Source organism: Polistes canadensis, unplaced genomic scaffold, assembly GCF_001313835.1.
Source record: "Polistes canadensis isolate GaletaPanama2010 unplaced genomic scaffold, ASM131383v1 scaffold_6, whole genome shotgun sequence".
NCBI lineage: Eukaryota > Metazoa > Arthropoda > Insecta > Hymenoptera > Vespidae > Polistes > Polistes canadensis.
Window position 1 is genome coordinate 1,750,390 of NW_014569553.1, and position 21,973 is coordinate 1,772,362.

The 21,973-nt window shown below is 27.9% G+C and overlaps 1 protein-coding gene across 1 annotated transcript; it reads right to left on the reverse strand.

Moving 5' to 3' along the window:
- Positions 1-1,270: 1,270 nt before the first annotated feature.
- On the reverse strand, positions 1,271-21,531 carry LOC106789071 (putative fatty acyl-CoA reductase CG5065). Its single transcript, XM_014752909.1, has 6 exons — positions 20,920-21,531; positions 5,403-5,968; positions 4,687-4,935; positions 4,201-4,550; positions 3,512-4,108; positions 1,271-3,427 (listed from the first exon to the last, which is right to left on the reverse strand). The coding sequence occupies exons 2-6, from the start codon at positions 5,613-5,615 to the stop codon at positions 3,286-3,288; spliced, it is 1,551 nt and encodes a 516-aa protein (XP_014608395.1). The 5' UTR covers positions 5,616-5,968; positions 20,920-21,531; the 3' UTR covers positions 1,271-3,285.
- Positions 21,532-21,973: the final 442 nt, after the last annotated feature.

Here is a 21,973-nt window from a genome sequence, read left to right on the forward strand (position 1 = left end):
TGATTTTGTAATAAAATAAAAACTTTATAATATGAATGCACTCATTTTTTCGACTATGCTCCCTATAAAATTAATATAACATATTCAAGAAAAATAAAAAAAGAAATAAAGTGAATTAAACATACTACTGTTTACAGTAACGAAAATAAGGAATAATAAAAAAAAATCAAGGAAAAAATTCTTTCCGCCATACCTGCTACTGAAGCAAAAGATATAAGTAAAAATAAGAATCGTTGCGAAATTTCTACCCCACACTTTTTTCCGCAAATTGTTGACCATTAACAAATTTTAACAGATGCAATGTATATTTCTCATGGACCACTACAAGTATACAAAGTTTGAAAAAAATCTAAGGTTGCTAATGATGAAGGTGCTCTTGTTAGATAACAAATTGCTTTTCTTTCTATCTCTTTGGTTTTGTTTTTTTTCTTTTTTAAATATTATTATTGTGTTATTATTATTATTTATATTATTATTTATATTATAATTAATAATATTATTATTATTATTTCTTTTTTATTCCTAGGATTATTAACACATTCGTGACCGGTGTTGTTTGGGCGAGATATTAAACTAGATATCAATACATAATATTACTCGAAATATAAAATATATTGAATTAAAAAATAATACTACAATTTAACTAGTTTAATAAGAAAATATAATCGAAATAAACGGTAAACAATTAAACGAAATTAAATAAATTAATAATTAAAATATAATACTTAATTTTGACGTAGGATTACGTTACCGATCTCGAATGTATTAAATCAAATTCAATACAGAGATTAAATTATCTTAAAGGCACAGGCAACGCGTGATACAGAATTGTTAAGTTACGATTGCTATCGTATAAATACTAATTTAAATACATAACTCGGAGGACAAGATAAAAAAAAAAAAATCATTAATTAAATAATACGCCGAAAACTGCGATAATGATGTTTTTAACGCTTAACATAATTATTGGCATAATCGTATCTATTAATTTCATTCTTTATTTCTGTTTAATAAGAGCATAAAAGCAATTAGTGGATATATAACAACTCCTTAAAAAATGTCTGACTATTTAAATCCTTTGGACTTTCCTTTTAGTAATTTATTTAAAACGTTTACGTTCGACATATTTGTATATCATTCTATGAAATCGCAATAACGATTCAAATAAATTTTTATTTTTTTTTTTCGAACAGACCTGTGTGTGTGTGTCATTGTTCTTTTTAAAAAAAAAATACTAAGGGAGTAATGAAAATTATATATACCGCAATGCTGAATAAGAAATAAAATCTATTTATCATCTAAAGCGAAATAGTATTACACTAGGGTTTTGCGGATTCATAAATACAAGAACATGAATGAATCTAACGAGTACGCCCAAATGTAGGAAGCTGTTATATAGAAAGTCGTCTTTTTCTTATTAAATAATCATCATAAGAGTTAATATAATAATGATAATAATAATATAAATATCAAGATCGATAAATAATAAATATTTATGTATATTGCACTTCTGTTACGTTTGTATTTCTACTATAAATCTATTAATTTTATTTGTTCTTTTTCTTTACGATTCACATTTACGAAGATAAATGGAAGATAGACGTAAAAAGTTGCCGATGCCTTCAAAATTTCTATTTTCGTTTACGTTTTTCTCTTGCTTTCTTTCTTTCTTTAATTATTTTCCTGTTTGTTTTATTCTCCTCCATTTTTCCTCCTTTTACCAAATGTTTATATCGTGACAAAATTTGTAAGATACGTAGAGATATTTTATTAACATTTCTATTTAGCACGCACATTCTTTTTAAAAAGAACATCTCTCAAAGCTGCCATTAATTATGTTTTCCCTTTTTGTTTTCTCCTTCTTTTTAATAAGATGCATTAATTTTGCCAAGATTTTCCAGCAAAACTCTGGCAGTTCTTGAAAAGACGTAATACGCTAGCTTCCATATGTATATATATATACGTAAGTTATGTTTATCATTTTGCTATATATGCGTATATCGCCATTTTATATCGTTATAATTCATCGTATGCGCCAATGCATTACGGAGGACTCAAGGATTTTTTTTTCTAAGAATTATTCTAAATCATAGCGACGATGCCTTACGACGTGTTATCACTTTACGTCATATGGATGTAGCAAAATATCTACCTAGGTATCTTACGTCACAGAGTTAAATAAAAGAATGTCAGATACCGACCATATAAAAACATGACGAATGCGTGTTCCCCATATGATCTACCATAAATTATATTTGTTTCTTTTTTGTAGCTGAATCATCGGGGTGTACTACGCACGAAAAGCTACGCTAAGGATGTCTAATTTAATGATAAGTGAATGTCATCGTCGTTGTTGTTATTGTTGTTGCTCTTGTATGATATTCTTTCAGAATTGACGTTGTTCCGTTAAGCATCAATATTAATAATGAATCGTATTTTTACGATGCTTTTTTTTATACGAGGTATTGGTATATAGCTGGATATTCATCATTTACATTCACTTGAAAATATTTTCACTTATGTACGTCGACCGTTATTACACAATTTAAGAGATTGGACAATATCAATGCTAGTAATAGTATTAGTAGTATAGTAGCGGTATAGTTGTAGTAATAGTAGTAGAGTAGCAGTAGTAGTAGTAGTAGTAGTAATAGTCATAGTAATAGTCATAGTAATAGTAATAGTAGTAGTAATAGTAGTGTAGTAGTAACACTAGCAGCAGCGGCAACAGCAGCAGCAGTAGTAATAGTAGTAGTAATAATAATAACGATAATATAACAATGATAAAAATAATAATAACGACGATGAAAGTAGCAATTATAATAAAAAAATAATCTATAGCGTACCTCTACATGTATTTACTATATTTAATTGATAATGATATTGTATAATTTTTATCAAAAAAAGAAATTAAAGAACACGACAGAGAACGATGAATCATGGCTACATCTCTCGTTAATATAACTATCTATCTATCGTTCTTATTGGCATAAGAATGCTTATTATGCATCTACCATATTGTGGGAACATTCACATATTTCGTACCTTGTTCTTTCATAGCTCGGTAACCGACACTCTTTATTAAATAATTCCTAGTCATTACTAATATTTACGAACAAATAGAAATGTCGAAAAGGCCAACTCATGGGAGCAAAGATAGCGCTTTATCGTCGGGGAGGCTGAGCAATATGGTCGAAGAACAATTCGCACCTTTAAATTATGCTCTATGATTAGCTTCTGCTTTGTTTTGTGTTTATCACATTCGTTGGCCGGAGTTCTGAGCCGTCAAACAATCATGCGGCACATACGGAGTATGATAGACAAGAGCGAATAAGAGGCAGAACGGGCCATAGATCTATGTAACAGCAGAACATGTAGTACTATCAACAGCATTCCAAACTGTACTGCTTTGTGAAGCCAATATAATCTGAAACACACGTAAAAGAGATGAAGATTAGCTACTTTAATAGAAAGCAAAGCAGATCCGTTAGAGGCTGACTATATTATTTACTTTGTAATATGTGAGCGGGCAGCTGGCAGTGTGCTTGGGTTCTGTTTCATAATAAACTGTCTAATTCCCAATATATAATGTTCCAAGTACGACGGCCAATCAATCTGTTTGACGTCGAACATAAATGTCTGCCGATCTTCTAAGCTCAGTTGTTCTCCTAATCTCCTCACATTAGAATCCCTAAAGTTCCACTGATTCGTACTGAAGTATTCCAAGCATTTAGTGGCTTTGGAAAGCTTCGCCTGTATATGAACCATTATAGGTCGTGAGCCCTTCAGACGAGCTAAAAGATCTAAAGTGTGAGCAGGTAGCATGTGCTGGAAGATTACGCACGCTTTATTTAAAAGTGCGGAACTACGGCACCGACCACCTGGATACCAAAACGCATTGTTTACTGGATGCATCCGACTGTATTTGAAGGATAAATCAACAAATTGTTTCCAAGTGATAGGATTCTGTTGACCAGAACAACAATTATAAATAGTGATGGTGCCTGTATGTTGTGTCGCAGTTTTCCACGCAGCGCATATCATTAAGTTGATCACTATATCGACTGGAATTAGATCAGCTACTTTATTCTCATGACATAACATTGTTCTAAAAATAAAGATAAATAGGCATGATTAGTCATGAGTATTTTTTGCTTGATACGTATTTTAAATTATTCGTTTAATCTGTATAATTTCTACCTAAAGAAGCCTTGACCAGCTGCCGCAATGATCCCAGTAGGGCCATTCCAATTTTCTATCCAACCAGCGACAGGTTCTTTTAAGGCTGATAACACAATCGATGGTCTAACAATCGCGACAGGTAGAGAACCACTTTCTCCTTGAAGCATTTTTTCCGCTAAAGCTTTGGTAAAAGTATAAGTATTTGGTCGATTAGCGATCAATTTCGGTGTTAATTCATCGATCATCTCGTCGTCCATTGACTTGGTCCAAGAGATCACTTGTTCGGGATCTTTCGCAAGTGGATATATTTCCTCAGCTACATCCTTCCGATCGCAGTTGCAGTATGCCGTTGACACATGAATGAGAGCCTGCAATTAGCAACTTCATTTGCCTTTCTTTTCTATTTCTATTCAATTGTATATTACATTACACGTATTTTATTTATACTTATTTGGCTTAATATTTGAGTTAATTTTTTTAAACAAATGAAAACACAATTCTTACCTCCAACTTGTGCATTCGATGGCACAATTGAATAAGACGTTGGGTACCTAATATATTTATAGTGACCGAAAGTTTCAAGGCCTCGTCGAATTTTACGGTGGCGGCCGAATGAAAGACGATCGATACGCATTGTATCAGTGTCTGTCTATCCGTTTCCGAGATGCCGAGATCTTGTTCCGTAACATCTCCTGCTACAGGCACGATTTTTGAAAGCGCACGAGGGAAACTACGTCGTAGCTTTTCAAATAACTGTTGAAAAAATAATTAAGAATAAGATCATTATTATTATTGTTATTTTCTTTTGTGAGAAAACATATAATTTTTCAAATTTTCAAAGCAATCGTTAACGAGTTACATCAGTGGTTCCCAAAGTATGCGGCTCGGCGCCCTGGGGAGTTGCAATTTTCTAATAGGGATAGGATGCAGGACGAAATATTAAATATTTTTACCTAACCCTTGCAAACAAATTATTGGCTATTTCGCAAAGAGTATTTGTTAGAATTTGATATAGGCTGTGACTTGGGAAAAACTGGATTTAGCAAGAATGCCGAGAATCGAACAAATTTTGGAACCAGTAAGTTTCATGACTTTCTAATACTATTGTTAATATTTATATTCAATCAAAGAAATAATATCTCGAAGAATATTAATGAACGCATAAACAATTATGCGTTAAGCGTTAGAATAGTTAGAATTAGTAAAGAATACAATCTTACCGGTACATCGAGGAGTTCTTGCAACCTTTGCTGCACATCTTGTCCATTTTTTGGCCTCATGAGCAAATAAATATTTTTTATACCCGGACATGAACGTAGCAGCTTCTCAACAAGGACTTTGCCCATGAAACCGGTACCACCAGTTATAAAGATTGAACGATCTCTATAGAAATCCTTGACGGATGTGTATTCACTACCAGCCATCGTGGCCATGTCTTTCTTACTTTATCCTTTTAATTTTATAATTTTATTAATTTTATTCCTTTTTTTTCTCGTTTTACCTATTAATGTTTTTCTTTAGTCTGCTTTGGTTTTGTTTTGTTGACTTTTTTCACTTTCAACCGATTAAAATAGATTTTTCCTGTTTGTTTCTTTTTTATTCGTCTATTCTAACGCTGATTTTTTTTTAGATTATTTTCTTAGATACGAGAAAACGTACTCTGAAATAAGTGATGCGGCATAGGCTGGCACATGTATTTACTTTCCCAAGATTTTCCAAAGGGATAATGCGAAGCGGTCACAATTACTGAACTCATTTCGTACCTTTTACAAGTACAATTTTATTCCTAAAAGGAAAAAAAACAAAATATTAGGTTGAACAACAAGTCTGTTTGTAGCGTTGTTCTCATGCAAAAAAAAATGATACATATAATTGATTAGATAAGTCTGATATAAAAATAAAAAAAAAAAAAGTTAAAAATTATTTATTTCTCTTTTGTGTTTTTTTTTTTTGCTTTTAATCATATGGTTTTATTTTATCTCGAAGAAGATCAAGAAAGTTATCATTATGTAGATATTTCTATGGAAAAAATGTATATTTCTTTTTACAGAAGATGTATAAACTTATTGTTAGCCGACCGATCAAGGAGATTTTCCATTTTTTCTTTAGCAACATTTGCCTTGCTTCCTTTTTCTGCATTTATAAAACAGAATTTTTAACGAAATCTTATAAATAATTTCAATTTAAAGTTAATGAAATAAGCTTAACTCTCTCCATTGAAACTAAATAAGAAAAAGAAATAGAGAAATATATATATATATAGAAAGTGTGTGCGTGCGTAGGAGAGAAAGAGAGGGAGACTCGAGGGTGGAGGACAAACTGGTGGAGAANAATTTTATTTTATAATATAAATAATTTGTATATATATATAAAATACATCATAAAATCAACTTATTCAATTTTTTGATTAATAATAAGTCCAACATCATAATTACCATACATTTCTCTATCTCTCTTTTTTTTTCTATCCTATCCGATTTATACTTCTCTGATGATACTATTTTACGAGATTTCTCATACTCTATCTATTAAAGGGCTTCTCTTGTGTCCTTGTATTCAATAGAATCCAAAGAATCCATCGGACTGTTTCATTAATGGCAACGTTATATAAGTATGTTATAACGTCATATATGATAACATATGTTCATGTTATGGCTAATGTGGAGAAATGTGGATTCTATAGAATGCCCAGAATATTTTGGTAAATTTATAAACTGTGCCTTATTTAGAAGTGTTTAGACAATAACACAGCCAACTGAAGCACATTTTATTGACCAAAACTCTCTAGACATTCTATAGATTAACCGAGCAATATATACAATGCCTGCAGTAATAATATATACTATATATAATACTATATAAAATATTATAATAATTTATATTTCTTTTTCATTTATACGAATATATATATAAGTTTTTATTAAAATTGCAATGTAATCAGTAAATTGTAACTACTTTTTTCGCATAACGAGTATACTAATCGATCATAGAGATAATACTGATTAATTGATTTTATTATATTTATGCACAAATTTTCAATTTTCTATTACATAATAAAAAACGCATTTGTAACTTAACACAAAATTCGAAATTTCTTTTCTCTTGGGTAAGAAAAAGAATATTTCTTGATAGATATATAGCAAACTTTGTTACGATTTTATGACAAATACATTGAATTGTATATATTTCTATAGAATGATTCATTGGATGTAAGAAACAACATACATTGATATAAGAAATTTATACTTTTTTTTCTTGTTTATTCTTTTCTATTTTATATTCAGAGATTAAAAAACTGAATGAACGTGCTAAAAAAGAATTGATGTACATAAGTATAGACAGCACGCACGCAAATAGATAAAATTAGAATAGAGAACATAAACACGCGATGCATTGAAAGCGGAATATTACCGTTCTTATGTACCATATGTAATTATTCGGTTGTTGGAAAGGAAGCATCGGCTATACGTATATCACGAGTACGTTCAAAGGACTTTATAATAAGACATCGCTCTGATAAAATTACTTTTCTTAAATTTGTTTTCTTCATAGAATCGAATAGATTTGAATAAATGGAAAAAATGAAAAAAGAAATCTTATCGAAAGGAATGTAACAATCGTATTTATCTTACTTTGTTCTAGCCCCATTTATAAATCTTTAATATGTAAAATAAAGAGATGAAAGTGAGAGCAAAATAAAAACTTCTTCTTAAGACAGATGAATGATACATAGTTACATAATTAACAAGATGATATAACGAAGATTTTATAGACATTTTTGATTTTCATTTAATTAAACCACATTAGAAGATTCCGATTTTTGTAAATTTATCTTTTGCTACCTAATATCCATGTAACTTTGCAAAATATACATTTTTGACATGGTTATAAAACAGAATGATTCAAGATTTCTGCAAGAAATTTCTAGGAACAATAAATTTCGTAGAAAATATCTCTGTATAAAAAGAATCAATGTACACATGTAAATGAATTCATTGTATAATTATAACTAATGTCAAGATACATATATAACAAAAATCTAACGATAGCATTAAATGGAAGTATCAAAAGACACATTCGTAATAATTTGTTCAATAAATTTGCTAAATTATTCTGTAAAAATTGAACAAAAATCGTTCACGCGAGTAATAAAAAGCTTTCAACAGATATCATATTAAAAGCAATTATTTTCATTTGAAAAATATTATTTTCTATAAATAAAAAAATATAATAATAAGAGGCATAATAAAATTCCAGATTACTAAAACGTGATTTTCACTGATGAAGAAGAACAAATAAAAATATTCTTATTTTTATGACGTTTGATTATAATGACCCCTTAAACAATAAATCAAAGAAATTAGAAAGTTCCAAGTACTAGTCAGCGTAGTAGTGCGTTAGGTCAAGAATGATATTCTACGAGAATACGTTATGTCAAAAGAGAAAGAAAAAAAGAAAGAAAAAAAGAGAGAGGTAGAGAAAGAAAGAAAAGTAGACGTAGGTAGACGTAGGAAAAATTTTAAATAGAGGATGATTACAATGAAGCTTACAATGATGCAGAGAACGAGGAAAGAATTTGAAGGTATTCTAGGTCAGTGTTCCGGCTTCGAAGTGGTCATCGGATGCCACCTCCTTTAGATGCACACTTGCACGTGTGGGCGCGCGCACACACATAACGAAAAGAAAAAGGAAAAACATGGAGGAAAAAAGAGGAGAGGAATCGTCGGTCGACCCCGTTACATGAAAACCCCGTTATGCGACGACATTGATAGCAACCGAATAACTGACTCATTTTCACCTTCTTTCTTTTCTTTATTTTCCATCGACACCATCTTCAATTTACCACACACACATTTATTATTATTAATATTCTTATATTTCCATTATTTTTTTCTCTTTCTTTCATGATTATATTATTTCATTTTCGTTCTTACGGCAACAAAATCTAATTTTCTCTATTAAACGGTTAAATTGTGGTAACCTCTTTAAAAAGTGTATACTTAAATTGTGTCGTTGAAATGAAGCGATGAGAAGTATATTCACCAAACAGAGAGTTTATGTTGCTGTATAGTAATATTCAATTAAACTGTAATTAAATGATTGATTTCAGTTTGTTTTTTTCTTTTTTTTTTTTTTATATATAAAATTAATAATTTTTATCACTAACATATACTTATTTATTTAATTGAAACATATAGTTTAAATATGAAGGAAAAATAGAGAAAATAATTAATTACTTAGAAAAGTGATTAGTCAGAAATTTAATTTGTTTTTGTTGAATGATATTAAATAAAGCAGGATTCAATATATAATTACATTTAACAAGTTGAACACCAATATCTTGATTTTTTCCTAATAGTATTTGTGAACTACTTTGTTCACACTGTATTTTCATAATTAAATTATCAAAACTTATCATCTACAATTAAACATATTAACTTTTTATTGATATATATATGAGATTTATCATTTTTTTACTATGTAATTATAATTCCAGATTGAATTTCTAGTTGGTTTTTTAAAGACTGAAGATATATACATAATCATCATCATTGATGAGTTTAATATATGTAACATCTGTTTTTGGCGCGTGGCCAAGTAGATGTTCTGAAAGATATCCATCAGGAGAAACTAAATTTTATTGATTTACAAACTGTCTAATTCATTTATTTTATTAATGAATATTTACTAATTTGATCGTCCTATTCAAATATATTCTTAACAGAAAATATAAACACACTTTAAAGTTTATCCTGTAAATATATTTTGTGATTAACGAGCCTTTAAATTCTCGAATATATGCGAAAATAATTAAGAGAACAGAGGAGTTTCTAAAAACTCGACAAATTCAATTGATGGATAAATCTTGGTATCCATGGTAAACTATAGTTATTCGCTATATAACACTTAATGAAACAATAATAATGCATTTGTCGATATATTAATTTTTTATCTAAACCATATTCTTTATTTTTCTAATCTTACTATATTTTGATCATTAAAAAAAACTCAAGTTGATAGAGAAAAACTAAGAGAAGTAATATTTGTACATTTATGGTACGGAATTCCATACATCAGTAACTTTCTAAACACCATTTGCAGTATAGCATAAAGATTGAGTTAGAAAATGTATGCATTCGATAAATACACGCGATGCAAGAATTTAATATCAATTGGAATACTTTCATGTTGTATTAGAAAATCATAATTGTATCGATAATTATATGAAAGTGGATTATGTCAAAAGAAGAAAAATAAAAAAAAAAACAATTTTTATTATTTATTTTATATACATATAATTATTTATATATTATAAAATAAATCATAAAATGATTTTTTTTTGTTAATTTTTGTTAATCACAATTAGTCCATTGTTATAATTATCGGCACATATATGTATACAAATATCGAAAGATGTTCATATTAATTATTTCATCCATTAATACGATAAAATTGATTGCTCAGTGTAAATCTACTGTTTTTCTGCTAAAAATAAAATCATCTGCTCAAAATAATACCATTGATAATATTCTGATAAAAAAACATGATATTTAAATAATAAAAAACTATTTTGAATATAAGAACGGATTAAACACATTTGGATACTTTACTATAAAAAAGTAGACATATCTAATACCGTATAAAATATACATTAATCATTTCTAAATAAAAGATAATATTTTTTATTCACTATATCCAATTGATTAAAATTTCATTCTATATTAAAATATATATTTTTGTTAAAGTTCATTTGTTTAAAGATTAATAGTTGCACAGACATTTAGATTTTAATATGAAATGTAAATATAAAAAAAAAAAAAAACAACTTCTTCTAAATATCTGAAATACTTTTGTTAATAATTGTTTGTTATGTTTTTAATTGTATAAAGAAATTATCACAAAAACATCTAATATTATATCGAAAAATATGTTAGAAGAATTTTATAACTAATCTTTATCGGAAAACTCAAGTTAAAGTTCTGATAATCACTACACGTAAAATAATCTATTTTAATCGGTTTTGTTAGTTAGTCGAAAAAATCTTGTTCTTTTTCTATCTCTTATTATTATTATTCAAATAACGAGTACGTTTTTTATAATACGATAAAACTGATACAATGTTTTAACGATGTTAATGATACCGTGACCAATGACGAAGAGAATTAAACGGAGGCCAATGAACTATTGTAATATGCATCCTAGCTTACCCCATTCTTTTCTTCGTATACTTCTATGTTGATTTTCAAGATTGTTTTATTGAAAATATGATAATCATTTTCAATTGAAAAAAACAAATTGTTCTTTTCTTCTCTCTCTTCCACTGGTTTCTGAATATAAAGAAAAAAATATTGTTTCTTATGTATTTCTCTGAATTTCTTAATTTTTGAAATAATATATCACTATACCAAGTTAAGGAAATAAAGTAAGAGAAAGACAGGTCGGACAACGACACTCAACTGAGCTACATGGAATCTAGGTGGAGTTCCTTATACCTGTTGGCTGATAGAATGGAAAGATTTCCCCACCACGCTATTCATTCTAATATCTCATCAATAATACAATTTTCTTCTGTTTTCGTTTTTTGTTGATGTATAATTACAGTTCGATAATTTATTAAATATATATAACATATGCAATGTCAAGTTTATTTATAATTTAAAAAAAAAAAAAAAGAAAAAGAAAAAAAGAATCACAAAAGATTGAAAAATGAAAATAAAAATGTCAAATTAAACATTTTTCAAATATCATCTTGAATTTTATTCATACGCGCGGCTGTGGAAACTTTAATTGACTCATTTCATTTGGCAAATCGATTAAATTTATACAAACAAAAATATTATTTATTGTTCGACAGAGAGATACATAATTTTATTATTTTGGTGTTAAGCTCATTATTAATTTTTTAATTGCCTCGTGCATCTTTCACATGAGTTGTCTGCCATGTCTATATTAATTTATTATATTATGCATATTTTATTGGAATTTATTTTACAGTTAATAGAACGAGTCGTATAATTATGTTTAATACATTATTTATAAACACCGAAGAGGTGATTTTCAAAGCACTGGAGATTATTTTCGTGATTATCAATTGCTTCAAACTAATCAAAAATAGTAGCTATTATACCATAATTTATAGAAATCTATAATTGATTTGTCCAATCAAATGACTGCTTCTAGTTCACCACTGCAAAAAAATTCTATAAAATATTACAGGAAATTAGCAATAGAACTTTTATTGATTACTTGTGTTGTAAATTAAATGGTGTTATACAAATAAGTATTATAACACGAAAAATATCTTAATTCTCGATTTTGGGATGAAGTTAGCGACGTATTCAATGAAATATTCTGATAATGAAGATTGCATTTTTCCTTCTAATTATAAAATTATTTTTTTTCATGTTTTACATGTCATTATTTTCTTCAAACTTTTATAAAAACAATGGTATTATTTAAAAAATTCATCAGTATCGATATTTGTTCTAATGACGAAGTCCTTACAAAAAGAAGAAGAAGAAAAAGAAGTTGTGTTGAGGTCACCGGTGACCTACACGGCAGTCAACGTGTTAAGGAAATTTAATTAAAAGGGTCATTTTCATCAAAAGGTGATTTTGATTCTTATTTGAATTCTAATCACATGGTGATTCACGATAAAGAAAACACAAAAATATCTTCGTTACTATCTACTTTTTATCTATTTTTTATCTATCTATCTATCTATCTATCACGTATCTACGTGTCTTCGTATAGAAAAATTTCTGAGTACGAAGTAACACTATTTTAAGAGACAAATGTAATAAGAAACAAAAAATTTTTTAAGGTCATTCTTTTAAAAGGATTCCAAATTCAAAATCAAAGTTTGTATTTTTAAATGCAATTGTATATGTTTTTTTCAGTATTCTTATAGAGTATGAAAAATATGATTAAAAATGATCTGCATGATCAATTATTCTCAGGATAGTTATACTTAAAAATAATTACAACACATTCGAATTCTAATATAAACATTACTGTCGTTAAAAAATTGTAATTAATTACATAAACTACAGGTGTTCAAAGTGATGACCGATTGTTGTCTCCTTTTTAGTTCATTATTTTTTTTAACACTTTGAATGCCACGTTAATCATCGGTAACTGACACTGAACTTTCCGTTGAAACCGTGTCAATCACCGGTGACTAAGATTCAACTGTTTCTTTATTAACATTCAGTGTGTGTATTCTAACGGAAATTTTGTTATAGATTCGCGTAACACTCAATGTGTTAAGATAAATCAATGAAAAACATTATTATTTCTTATTACGGTTCTCCAATTGAAAATTAAACCTAATATTTTTTCAATACAAATATTTGTAATATAGAATCATTAAATGATTAAAAACAATTTTGTCTTATTTATGTCTTTTTTAAATAACGAAGATTAGTTTGCGTTACTTGCAATAAAAATGCATAGAGAAAAAAGCATGGGATAATTAGCATTGGCATGAAGATACGAGAAGTTTTATTTCAAATAAGAAATAAGAATGTAATATCAAAATTTGGATGATAAAATTTTCATTATTTTAATTGTAATATTGCTTGTGGGCGAAAATATCAGCGCTCGATATCTGAGAACAGTATCAAACCTTTGCCTTCTATCCAATAATCTTGCTCCCTGACCGCGAGATCTATTTCTATTTGTCTTCCTCTAATCTATAAATAGCAAAACTACATCGAGGTAGAGAAAATACGGTACAGGCATCTATGTTATATTGTGACGAGCTATTATTTCTTTTATTTATTTTCATTTTTATTATAGTACCATTAGAAACATATATACATATAACAAAAAGTAAGTAAGTATCCAAAGTGACTTTAATTAAAATAAAAGAGCTCATAGCATTCCCTTCTATTTCAGAGAGTCACTTATTAATAATTTATTTAACGAATCACGTTAATATGTTACTGTAAATTAAGTATATCACGATGAATTTTATAATCAAGTAAATTACCACCGACTTTAGTTTTATTTCAATAAAAATCTCATTATGTCTTTATACATCTGGAATAGGATAAATATGATAAATATAATAACATACATATATTATCTTCATTAACGTGTTATATTCTATTTTCAAATAGATTTTATATTTTTTATATAAGAAACTTTTATTTAAAAAAAAAATATATATATATTGTTAGAATTAATCTTTTTTAGATTGCTATACTTGTATGTTCAAATAAATCTAAACATATTTTAGGCGCCTCTTTTATATATACTGTGGCTTCCTTCTTTCAATAATTATTGGACCCAACTCTTCATGTGTTGGACAGTATTAATATAGAAATTATTCAAGGTTAAGATTGTAATGTTCATTTATTAATGCATTACAATTGTTTTCATGTTTAATATTTTTAATTCTTATTATTAATTTTTATCAAACTACGTGAAGTGATTTTCTGTTATACGGATTTTTCCTTCGAATATTTATATTTCTTTACCAATTAGAATGATATGCATATTCATAAGAAATGGTTAACAAATTTACTAATTATATTGTGCAAACGATGATAATGCGCAAACAATTTTCACTTATCATTAAACAACGAGAGAAACGTCATGAAAAAATTTCATATGCAAGATGTGACGATTATCTTAAAGCAAATAATAGTAATACTAATGTAATGATAATAACAAATAAAATTTGCATTTATTTTATATTATATAAGAAACAACGCTTTAGCTGCTAATAATAAAAAAAAAAGTGACGTGAACTCGTCATAGTTAAAATCAAAACGTTCGAAAATCTAGTGAAATTTTCAGTGACATATTTCATAGAGAACAAAATTTTACTGTCTTTTTTTTTTTTTTTTTGTTATCATCAAGAAAAAAATTATCTCGTTGGATTTTCACTACTAGTCGTAATTTTAAGTTAACGTGAAAAATTTCGTTATTCATAAGGTTTTTAAAAGAAAAAGAAATATGAAGACAATTAGAATGAGTTACGCGTGCATATAATTGCTTATTAGAGCATGATTAATTACTTAACACAATTTTCTTGGAATTACTTAGTCCAAAGGAATCGTTTTCTTAATCTTATACAATTTTCAATTAGACATATTTACACATAATATCTTTGATTTTGGTGATAAGAAAACAGACAAAAAAAAAAAGAAAAAATAACGAAAACGATAATTACAATATTATTAAGTTTACATTTTGTAAAGAAATATTCAAATTTTACATTGACTTATATTTTACGTTTAATTCAAAATTTAATTGACTACATTTTTTTGTCTTTTTATAAATTTCAAAACATGGCGTAGATAAGTTATGTTGTTTAAGTTTTTTAAAAGAAGAAAAATAATTTGCATAATAGTGTTATATTACTTTGTCTCAAGCAAACAAGAAAGCCTACACGAATCGAGAAAAAAAATAAAGAAAATCCACAATTGAATAACTTTGTACTTGTGCCGTTCATTGTAACTATCGTGTTTTGACTATTCTTACGATGTCTAGAACGTCATATAATTTCGCTATCTCGAAAATATGTAATTTCCTGAAATCTCCGCTGATTGCATGCATCCTTTTTTCTGCCAAAAATCTTTCTTAATACTTTGTTTTTAAAGACACTAAGTTTGAGAGACATACAATCATATATTATTATCGGTATCATTATTGCCTCATAGTTATGATTTTTATAGATACGTATTGCGCGATAAAAAACGTGATTTAAATAACACGTTTACGACATAAAAACATACGTTTCAATCTCTTTTTAATCTCCATTTTGTTATCTTTCGTAATATTTGTACAAAAGAATTTAAATAATTTAACCCGTTCATACATTACATTGGTTACTCTTATGTTAATTTTAATTTTCGTTCTATTCGTAAACAATTCGTAACCATATATATTAATATCCTTCGCTTTTTAAAAGACTTCGATGAAATGAACCTATGACAGAAATCATTTCAAGGCCTACCTCTTTTACTGCATTAATTAGTATTTTTGCATTTGTTTTAATTAATATTTTTCCTTTAGCTGTAATTACATATATATTAATCGTAAAAAGTACAGGTTTTATAATCTCATTCGACGTAACGTCTTGTTTCTTTTCCAATACAAACTACAATGCATATTTCAGGACTAGATTAAAAGATAATGTCAAAACAACGTCTTCCCGTTTCAAGATATCAAGGATTTCGAAAAACTCCGATAAATTATCTCTTATTTTTATTTTTTTTCGACATTTTCATTAATTATAATATAAATTTGTGTTAATTTAACTAAATTTTTGGGATGTTTAATATCATGATTATGCATCTTATCGTTCTTTCCATATATTCTTATTTATTTTCAAGGACTTGCCTAATTGTAAATATTTTATTGGTTGTTGATTGATTTATATTGCGATAAAATCCATACTGGTAACCACCAATGATTTCATATTAAATATAAGTTTATTTAATAGAACTGTAAAGATTTTTTAACATATAGACAACAAATAGATTCCCTGGTAGTTATTGCAATCAGTTTTGTTTCCTCTTTTTTAAAGATACAAATAATTATTGACTCGTTCGATTATTTCGATAGAGTTTCTTTTTTTCATACCGTTGTTATTGCTTTTACTGCGTATTTATACAATTCACCGACTAGTTAATCAATTCCTGAAGCTTTGTTTCTATTCAATTTTTGAATCACGTTATGTATTTATTATTTTACTTTAAAAGTGTACTTTAAAAGAATGTACTTTAACTCGAGGTTCAACAGTGTGAATTTTGTTAACATTTACTAGAATCGCAGTCTTTATTTACTATTAAATAATTTATGTTAAAATAGTTTTTCCACGTATTATCACTTATTTAATAATTGTATAAAAAATAAATCTTTTTAAAATCGATTATTCAATATCGATTAATTCTATTATATTAAATTATTTAAATCTCAGAAATACATTGTATATTCCTAATAAAAAAAATTCCTTTAGGCCAATGTACCAAAATGCATTCTTTGTCTTATCAAGGTCCTCAGTTTCCTACTCTCTTGCTTTCCGTTTCGTATAATCATCAATTATCACTACTGGTCATTCAGTTAACACTATTAGACCTCGCGACATGACATTCATATGTTGAGAATAATACGAGGAAGTGACGTAGTTGTTGTTTTAAGATTTGCTTTATCAGAAAATATTCTTATTTTTTAACACATTGACTGTTAATCCAATCCCTGGCCCATAACAGTCAATGTGTTAAAATTATTTTTAAACAAATGTCATTTAAATTCATAAACGATCACCTGTATGATTCGATAAAGTTTTCTCGTTGTTAATCGATTTGATTAAATAATTGATCACATTTGTTATTAAAAAAAACGAGAAAGAATGAAAATAAAGAATAGACTATAATTATTTAGAAAAATAGTAAGATAATTGTTATTTTTTTTGCTAATTTTGTTAAACTCTTACTTTAGGCAAACCTTAAATACAATGTGGATTATATTATAACATTTCGACAACAATTGATTGTTTCCTTTGCGAAAAACAAAATTCTTTGATATATTATAACATGCTCCAATCAATGAGAAACTTCGTAGTCAACTAAAAAATATATAAAATCAGAAAATTCCATATAAGGAAAATCTATAAAACAAATTTACAAAAAATTTAAAAGAAAAATAATTCGAAATTATACCAAAAGAAAATCATAACGTATTATAACACTTATAAAGCAATTTCTCAATGTTATTTCAAATGTTTCAATAAAACCCCCATTTAATAAATGCAAATATATTTCTCTTAAGATTATATGATTTAGTATTATTATTTAAAGTAAGTATTATATATTTTTTAAGTTTAATACTGCTGAAAAATTTTGTCGACGTATTCTTTAAATAATATCTGAAAAATAATTCACACACAGTATATAAATATTGTAACAAATAAATTATTCTTTCGATCCAATCATAATATTGAAATGAATAGGTACTAAATCATATTTTTTTATTTTTACTAAGAAGAAAATAAATTTAATTTTTTTTATTTGTTTTTTTTTTTTTCCAAAGATTATATATGATTATATTTGAACAAGTTCGAAACTGAGAAAATAATAGGAGAAAAATTGTGAAAGGTGAATTCTTGATGCCCATTGCTCGCGCACTTTATAACGCGAAAATAACGCACTTCTTCCTTGTATTGATTCACCTACACTACTACCTCGTATCACATCGTTTTATTTACCAATTCTGAATAATAATATCCTTAGAGAACTAAGGAAAAAAAATGACAAAAAAAGAAAATTAAATAAGCGTTATCGCTTTCATTGGATGTAAGAATTTATTTTGTATTTTTTTTCGGAACATTAAATAGAAATAAAAAATTATTAAAAAGTGAAGAGAAAAAAACAAGAAATAGTTTAAAATATTAATTGATTGATTTTATTTTACGTTTAAAAGGATTGTGTTATTTTTTTTTCACCTTTTTAACTCGCGATTGGTAATATAAACTGTAATCTTGAGAAGGAAAAAAAAAACCTCTTTATTTTCTTTGAAATTTCGATATAATTGGCAGGTTAATATATTTAAATCAATAATCGAATTTTCTGAGAAAATTTTTACTTTAAGATGATTCGTCGAATGCATTAATGCACTTTCGACTATTTATCTCATTCAATGTTTAAAAGTTTACGTCATATACTCCTCTCCATTAATTAATTTTGATGGTTGAGAATTTAAAAAATAAGAAAAAAAGAATGTAATTAAATTAATATGCATGAATTTATTATATGATAATGTTTAAGTCGTTATATTAGGCTCCTTCGAAAAAAAAAACGTACGCGAGACAATCCACTCAACCTCTAATGTAAAAAATGACATTATTGATTTAGCTCAAATCTTATTCGAATTTTTTATTAAGCCGTTCGCAAAATATGAATTTTTTTTAGTAGTTTTTTTTGTAATGCTCATAATTTATTTAAAAATGTATCAATTCGAATGTTTTTTTTTTTTAAATTAACGCAAATTGTCACAATTTCGAAAGTCTTTTGTACATTTTGCTATCACATTTGATTTTAAATGATCTTTATTAATGGGTTGCTGAAACCCTTTTAACACTCGCATTTTGTTTAAAAAAAATTAAGGAAATAAGAATTGAAATTTCCTCTACCTTCGTCTTTACGCAAACAACACAAATAAACATCATGTACACATTTTTAAATATTCAAAGTGGATACAATAATTTATCTTTAGATATGAATAGTTAGAATAAATTCTTAAAACGATAAACAGATCATTTTTATTCATTTTTTCATACTCTGCAAGAATATTGTAACAAAAAATATTTAATGAATCTAATTATTCAATTATCCTATATATACAGATTATTTTATTATTTATTTACCTATCTATATAGAACCACAATTGATAAACAATAATTAATAAATGTAAAAAAAATCATCTTTTTTTGACTCTGTCACTGAGAAATTCAAAATGAAAGCTTCAGAGAAATAATTTAGTGTATAGAAAGTATAAAGAATTATTTATTAAGAAAAAAAATCATACGTTGGTATCTATTGCTTAGCTGCTACACATCGTATTCTCCCTTTGTTTTTTTTTTTTTTTTTTTTAGATTTACACGTTTTAATAAAATGAAGGGATAAACGTTTTATACAAGCGTAGACTGCGTTAGAATAAATTGCGGAAAAGGACAATGTTTCCCCTAACGCGTTTTTAGTTCTTCTTTTACCCGTATCAGTCGCTGAATGCACACACTATTCGAGCGAGAAAAGGTGGTGAACAGCATACTTAAACGCATACGTAACACTAACGTGCACATATATATATACACAGAAATGCACATATACACATAATAGATCGTCCGTTATCTTTCCCATTTTTTCATGTTCTCCCTCAAACACGATAAAAAACAAAATCTATCCGAAATTTAACCGGTTATCTAATAACGTTTATGAAAATAAAGTATGTTAGGGGGTTCTCTCTAGGGAGAAACATAAATTTTCATCCTTATACATAATATCGGTTTATATTCCATGATACGACATGAGAGCGAAAATGCATTATGATGATGACAAGCGACAGAAACCGAGGGTTTGTCTCTCTTCTGCATCTACCTTGCGCAGAACGTCGAGCAAGTACTGTATTATATACATAACTCTTTTATCTCTTGGCCATTATCTTAAAATCACCTCATCGTATTAATTTCATTTCAAACGCGACATTTGTGTATTTAAAGAGGAAACGTTATCGAGGGTTGTAACGTCAATGAGAAAGAAAGAGAGAGAAAGAAAGAAAGAGAGAGAGAGAGAGAGAGAGAGAAGGAGGGAGAGAAAGGGGGAGGAAGAGAAAGAAAGAAAAAAAGAGAAAAAGAGCAAGAAAGGGAAAGAGATGGTCTTTTTCATACAATTGTTAAGGATAAAAATACGTCCGGGACATTCGGAGGGAGAAGATCTGAGATGTGTCAAATAAAATGAATCAGCTGAGAAATTGAAAATGAAAAATTGAGAAATTGAGAAATTGAAAGAGAGAAAGAAAGAGAGAGAGAAAGAAAGATGTAAAGAGAAAAATAAAAATTAAAAATAAAAGAAAGAGAAATTTAGAGAGAGAGAGAGAGAGAGAGAGAGAGAAAAGCACGAAGATATCGGGCGCGCACCTTGGCAATGCGTGTGATAGATAGGCGCGGCTTTTCGGCCTGTGCCGCGCAAAGAAAACTCGCACTTATGTCACTGATAATCTTCCTACCTCTCGTGTCTGAGCGATCCCTTCTTCTCACCGAATATTCTTCTTTCTATGAGTGTCCTTGGTACTCCCGGTTTAACACAGGATCACGAATTTCTCGCGTTCTCGATACTTTTCAGATCGTGCCCGTTGCACGCCAACCGAGTCCGCCATCTTGGGGCAACTGCCAAATCCCTGCAGGCCGGCCAATTGTTCGCTTTAAAAATTTCATATGCTTCAAATGTGTTCTATTTTAATTTTTTCTCTTTCTTGTTTCTTTTTTTTTCTTTTTTAATATTTCTTCTTCCGTTCTTTTTTGTTCATTCTTCTATCCTTTATCTTTTCTTACAATACGAGCATATAAACCGTTCGAGTTGCTTTCTTCTTCTCAACTACTTAATTTTATCTCCCACTACTTGGAAATGGATATATTTCCGATTAACCGATAAGATGTCTATTTTTATTGATTAACGTTCCTCTATGCCTTCGTAGAAGCATTTTATACGTTTCTTCAGAMCCAGCCATATCTTGTTCCTTTCTTGTCCTCTATTATGTTTTCTACGCGCATGGTTATCATTCTTATTCACCTATGTTTCCATCTATTCATCTATCTATACCACACTGCTGTATTGTTATCATTCGCTTTTGCGTCAGGTTTACCACCATTTTTTGCAACATTGTTTCCACGAATTACATTTATTCCTTCTTTTTCGTTTGTATAATAAATACGATTGTAAACAAATAATTGTTAAAGGAATGATTTTTTATTTCATAGACATTATACCGAATCTTTGCTAGTAACAACGTTTTTGTGTAAAATTAATAAAACTCGTGCAATTTTCATTGAATCGTTTCTTAGTTATGTATTTATGTTCATTCGAAATTTCTTTCATGATTTCTTTATCAATATACTAACAAAATATTAGCTCTTCTTTATTCAATTTTTAGTGGACTTGCAATATGATTGGTCACAATGCCGGTAACTAGTCGAATAAGAAGATCAGTATTTTCTTTTTTTACGAAAAACGAATTTCTATTATACATTAAAAAACATTTGTAATTTTTCATTATACTTGAC

What these genes read in the sequence shown, in the direction of transcription:
- LOC106789071 (XM_014752909.1), bottom strand. Translation starts at nt 5,615, where the DNA reads ATGGCCACGATGGCTGGTAGTGAATACACATCCGTCAAGGATTTCTAT. An exon ending in AAGAACTCCTCGATGTACCG is followed by an intron (nt 4,936 to 5,402) that starts GTAAGATTGTAT and finishes TTTTTTCAACAG; the next exon opens with TTATTTGAAAAGCTACGACG. An exon ending in ATCGAATGCACAAGTTGGAG is followed by an intron (nt 4,551 to 4,686) that starts GTAAGAATTGTG and finishes TGCTAATTGCAG; the next exon opens with GCTCTCATTCATGTGTCAAC.